This window comes from Melanaphis sacchari, unplaced genomic scaffold (genome assembly GCF_002803265.2).
Source record: "Melanaphis sacchari strain LSU unplaced genomic scaffold, SCAv2.0 Contig13_pilon_pilon, whole genome shotgun sequence".
NCBI lineage: Eukaryota > Metazoa > Arthropoda > Insecta > Hemiptera > Aphididae > Melanaphis > Melanaphis sacchari.
In genome coordinates this window covers 1,591,684-1,597,634 of record NW_020270588.1, presented here as the reverse complement: position 1 = coordinate 1,597,634, position 5,951 = coordinate 1,591,684, and the positions used below count along the sequence as shown (strand labels likewise).

Here is a 5,951-nt window from a genome sequence, read left to right as displayed (position 1 = left end):
GAAATGGTGGTCTTGGAGGAGGCAATGGAGGATATGGAAATGGTGGTTTAGGAGGTAGTGGAGGTTTAGGAGGTAATAGTGGCTATGGAAATGGTGGTAATGGAGGTAATGGAGGATATGGTAATGGAGGTAATGGTGGTTATGGAAATGGTGGTTTAGGAGGTAATGGAGGATTAGGTGGTAATGGGGGAAATTTTAATCCAAATCAAAATGCTCCTCCAGCTGCCAAAGTAAGTTTTAATAGCTATTTTGGAAAATCCGGACGGAATGGCCGAGGACAATCCGGTGGATCAAATAATGGAGGATTTAACAACTATGGCAGTCAAAATGGTGGAGGCACTGGCTCCTTCGGAGGCCAAAATAATGGAGGTCTTGGCTCATATGGTAGTCAAAATTTCGGCGGTCTTGGCAGTTACGGCGGTCAAAATGGTGGTGGTTCTGGGTCCTATGGTGGTCAACCCAGTGGAGGTTTTGGTGCTTATGGTGGACTGAACGGAGGAGGTTCTGGTTCATACAATGGTCAAAATAGTGGAGGTTTTGGCTCTCAAGGAGGAGGTTCTTCTCCATATGGTGCTCAAAATGGTATTGGTAACGGCTTTGGAGCTGGACAAAACGGAGGATCGGATCTTAGCGGATATGGGCAAAACAATGGATTTGGAAAAAGTTCACCGGGAGGATTTTCATCAGAATCTTCTGGTCAAGGATCAGGATATTGATACATTACATTGTAATTTTAAATTATAACTAATTTATTAAATTATTGTTTTATAAACTAATATTATGCATTGAATATGTGTATTATTTATAAATATTAACTTCTAATTTAAGTTGTTTTTCAGTAAAAACTTTTTTAAAAACAAAATGATTGTTGAGTTTATTATTATTTGTGACCATTGTTTAATATTATGTACATAATAGCGTATAAGGTTACAGGTACCAAATTACAAAAAACATTTCTCTTTCCCACCTCACATTCCAACTTTTCAATGAATGACCCTTTTGCTCAAAGCTATGAGCTTTCTAAAAAATAAATAAATTTTATCTTTGGCTTTAATAAATTCTTTTTTTTTGTTTTATTAATCTGTTTAAGTTATATTTTAATGTTATGATTACCCATAAGTATAAAGGTAAAATTAATTGTTAAATACCTCTTTAAAAAAAGAAAAAAACTGACAGGTGTATATTTATTATATACATATAAAATAAAATATAGTCCTCTAAATTACACTATTTCTTCGAGTAATTTTAAGTATACACAATGTATTAACATTATTACATCTGTTATCGTTAAAGTATGGAATTCATTTTTTTTTTAATAATTTAACGTATTAACGCATTATTGCTTTAATCAAAATAATATATTTAAAATTAATTAATGCTAGAAATTTGTACAATATCGTCTACAATACCTGATCATCAGAGACGTTTACGAAGTGTTAATAAAAAAACTTGTACCTATGGCTATATTATTATTATTTATTATTATTATTGGGTGCGAGGGCGCAAAGTCGCAGACATTTGTCTTTACAGGCCACGAGAATGCGGTAGGCGATATCGAACTTATATAGTGCTGTGTAGCACGTCATCACTGACCTTTTGGCGAAATACACGTGATCCACAAACTTGAGCGTCACGTAATAGTTGCCGGCAATCGATATCGTGCTGAGCAACGCCACCGTGGCCGACCTGAACGCGGTCTTCCGGCCGTGCTTCATCAGCATACCGTACTTGAGGTAACCGAACACGACGACGGCCAGAGCCAGCCAGGCGGGCGCTCGGTATTCGATCGACCTGAAGCCGGACGTAACGACGTCCACGCATTGGCCGCCGTCCGCGTCGCCTTTGGTCTGTAACGACCTTTCCATGCGGCTCAGCGAATGCTGGATGCGCCGGAGTCGGACGCCGAACACGACAGTCAGCAGCGTGCTGATCGCATTGATTGCGTTCATCGACAGCGAGTTCATACTGGCACTGTAGTGGTGGTCGTAGTCGTCGTCGAACCAAATCGACCGGACTTCCTCGAACGCCAAGTACGATTGCACAGCGATTATGGCCAACAGTAACACGGTGCGACGGACCATGCCCGTGCCGTTGAACGCCGTACGCGGCGGACACTCGGTAAAAAAATGTTTGCGATTGTCTTGCGAACGATCTCTTCGAACAGAAAACCGACGACCACGAGACCCGTACTCTTTTTATTTGCGACGACACCAAATCGGGCAGGTGGATTTTTGTGGTGCCGCGATATAAGAGACGTAGGTACGTTTTAAAGGCAACCGATACGTCTATACTCTTTCGTGTATCCACGGCGACGTCACTCACAAATGTCATTATAAAATCGTCGGTTGTCACTGGAAGTGTGTTATAGTCGAGCGTACGTTTTCGAGTGTTCTTTTGCTGTCACAGTGTGTACAAACAATTACAATTAACGTAATAGAATATGATATTTTAGTAGAATGAACCACTCGAATACGAATCGATTACACGCCGTCGGCAAAAAGCGCGTATTTATGGAGACGGTTGAGAGAGTGGCAACCCCTCCACTACCCTGGAAATGTTTTTGAAAAAAACAAGTGGTCATAAATTATTATTATTTACGTACAACTGTACAAGAGTACTTCCCAAAAACGTGAACGATTTTAATTATGTAATTTTCGTGGAAATATCATTTTATATTCATTTTAATATTTATATACTACCAATATTCAATGTTATGTATTATTCTCATAATCGTTTTCGATTCCTAGAAAAAAAAAAAAATTAAAAAAAAAATGAACCCCGAGACTCAAAACTTTTAATGTACATTATGATTTATACTGTACACTTAAAGTACCTATGTAGATTAATTTTAAAATATTTTTAAACCTTTTTTCGATAAATTGGTATTGATTTAAAAATTGACAACTATAATATAGTATGATATATGTAATAAATATATACCGTGTGTTCATCAATTTAGGGAACACCGAATTTCTTGGCCGGATTGAATTAGAATAAATCGAATTTTTTTTACAAGCTAGTGGTATATAGATATACGTACATTAATAGATCAATTTCAAAATATATCATTTCGGTATGCATATGCCCAATAACATTTTTTTTTTTAAATTGCAACAACGATTTTGAATACCATATTCGGATAGGCCTAATTTTTTTAAGTAATTTTTATGTATCAACTATGGTTCTGAATTAAAAATTGATTGAATAAAAGTAATTTTCTTTTTAATAAATAAATACATTTTTACGATCCGTTTAAGTGCATAAAATCATTTATAATTATTTATTATTGATTAATTTTTGAATGTTATTACGTATTTTTATTTATTTATATGTGTTATACAACCTTGATGTAACATTCGCATTTATCTCCAAAATTTAAAAGAATAACATAAAACTGAAGCAACAATTGAATCGTTTATTTCAACAAATAAAGTATTCAAGAGAAAAAAGTACAATGAAACATGGAATAATAACTTATTGCAAATATATAAATGAATAGTTGATGATTCTAACTATAATTTAAATGAATTTATAAGAGCTATTGCTTATAATCTAAAATATTAACAATTATTATATTAATTTTTTATTATAAAAGAATTATTAAAAACATTAAAATTTTATACATTTTATATACTAGCAAACAGTAAAAAAAATAAAAATATTTCTAAAAATTTAAATTCTGAAAATTTTATTTTTTAAATCACAGTGTTTCTAAAACTTGGTAACTTAAAACTCAGCATTCTAAAATATGATTTTCTAAAACCTGCCTCAATACCGATAATCAGAGTGACGTTTATTCATTCTCTAAAAACTTAGTTTGGTATTATTTTTTATTTTAATTTTATTTATAAAACGGATTTATTACATTTTAATTTGTTTTATACTTATAATACTCACCTATATCTAATTGTTATTTTCATTATATTGCTGGTAGATTAACATTCACTTATGAATATTGTTTATTGGAAATAAACCTAAACTTATTAGATATTTACAAAAATGTTGAGCATAAAAGTTGTAATATTTATGCACTTAACTATAAATTATGGTTTGAAATTATTTGCATATTATTTATTCAAATTGTATTCAGTTGTGATATAATTAAGAACAAGTGAAAAGAGGGATAAAAAAAAAAAAAAATAAGTAGTGTTTTATTGACTATTGCATAAAGTCGTGGTTGCGACGAACAAATAGTGAACAGCTTTTATATTTTCATCTAGCGAAAAAAAACCCTGCTAATATTGTTCAATAAAAATACTTTTTTTGAAATATTAAGCATTCTATAATAAAGTATAAAAAATATTGTCATTCCAAAAAAATTAATTTTTGTAAAAAATTTGTAAAGTTAGGATCGCTGATACTGTTAATGTACTAATATACTCGTAGTTCCTAGTTTATTTTATGTACGACGTTTCTGAATTATAAATCATAATTCATAACTTAATAAATTATGAATAAATCATATGAAATTATCAATTCTTTTGTTGCATACTTATAAATATATATACAATGAAATCAAATGCATATTTAATTATTTATTATTGGATATAAATCCTAACCCTATTCATAATCAATAATTTTGGTAATACAAACTAAATTATTGTTAAATAAAAATTTTTAAATCATTTAAATGTATTTGAAATTTTAAATAACACGAATTTAATTATTGTCTGTATAATAAACTAATAAGACACCTATATGATAATGGTATAAATTTAATTTGTAAAAAATTCAATATAAAAAATGAATAACAAATGTAATTACAAAATAATTATATAATTATCAATATGAATACGTACCTAATATTAATATTAACAAAATCAACATTATTTTCATATTTCATTTTACGTAAATATGGTAACTTATACTTACTTATATAATTATACAGAATTGTAATATGGTAAGCAACTACATTTTATTTTATTTTTTTATAGAATCGTTATGTATTTTAGAGTTAATGAGTTTAACATATTCTTCTAAAAATTATAGATGATTTATAAGTAATGGATCTTCTGTACTCAGTATTTCAGTGATTATCTATTAAAAAAAGATTTGTGATAATGTGACCTATGTAATATTAATATTATGCTAAATGTTATGTAAAGTACCAATTAAAAAAAAAAAAAAAACTATTTCAATAGAAAAATAAGGTTTATTCAAATAAAACAATTATATATCAAACAAGTATTAAAATGATTAAATTAATGTTAAATACATGATAATAAAATTAATAAATATCATCGCCATAGTTTAAAAAGTAAAAGAGGATTGTATACATTTCACCAATAAAAAAAGAAATATGATTTATACATACAAATATATGTAACTCAATATTATACAGAAATACGTGTAAAGCAACCAAAAACTAAACTGTGCAAAACACACAAATATAAAATTTGTGAATATAAACACCAATGTTTATAATACTATAAATGGAATAATATTAACGATACAACTAAAAAATGGTATCGTAGTAGGTATTTATTTATTTATTTAATGAGTAAATACTTTAAATTTAATAATAAGATGATTATAAATTTGAGCAACAAATATAGTACTAATAAGATGACCCACTTCCTAAACCATTACGATTACTACCATAAGATCCACCTAGACCACTACTTGAACCACCGGATCCTCCATATCCTCCTCCTAGACCACCGCTTGAGCTTCCCGATCCACCATATCCACCACCTAAGCCACTACCACTAGAACCTCCTGATCCACCATATCCACCTCCTAGACCACCACTTGATCCACCGGATCCACCATATCCACCTCCTAAGCCACCACTTGATCCACCGGATCCACCATATCCACCTCCTAAACCACCACTTGATCCACCAGTTCCACCATAACCACCCCCTAGACCACCACTTGAACCACCGGAACCACCATATCCACCTCCTAGACCTCCACTTGATCCACCGGATCCACCATATCCACCTCCT

General features: G+C 31.1%; 3 protein-coding genes across 5 annotated transcripts in view; 1 reads left to right on the top strand and 2 right to left on the bottom strand.

The window, feature by feature from the left end:
• The window catches only part of LOC112591611 (glycine-rich cell wall structural protein-like), a 5,455-nt gene extending 4,678 nt beyond the window's left edge, over positions 1-777 (top strand). The window contains exon 3 of the mRNA XM_025335476.1: positions 22-777. Coding sequence (XP_025191261.1) covers positions 22-716 — 695 coding nt within the window. The 3' untranslated portion in view covers positions 717-777. The remainder of the gene's footprint in view (positions 1-21) is intronic.
• Positions 1-2,200, bottom strand: part of LOC112591573 — a 12,971-nt gene extending 10,771 nt beyond the window's left edge. Inside the window, exon 1 of the mRNA XM_025335415.1 lies at positions 1,594-2,200. Coding sequence (XP_025191200.1) covers positions 1,594-2,081 — 488 coding nt within the window. The 5' untranslated portion in view covers positions 2,082-2,200. The remainder of the gene's footprint in view (positions 1-1,593) is intronic.
• Positions 2,201-5,354: 3,154 nt separating this feature from the next.
• The window catches only part of LOC112591601 (glycine-rich cell wall structural protein-like), a 6,832-nt gene continuing 6,235 nt past the window's right edge, over positions 5,355-5,951 (bottom strand). For all 3 annotated transcript variants that reach the window (XM_025335461.1, XM_025335463.1, XM_025335462.1), the window contains one exon: positions 5,355-5,946. In XM_025335461.1, the coding sequence (XP_025191246.1) occupies positions 5,558-5,946 (389 nt within the window). In that variant the 3' untranslated portion in view covers positions 5,355-5,557. The remainder of the gene's footprint in view (positions 5,947-5,951) is intronic.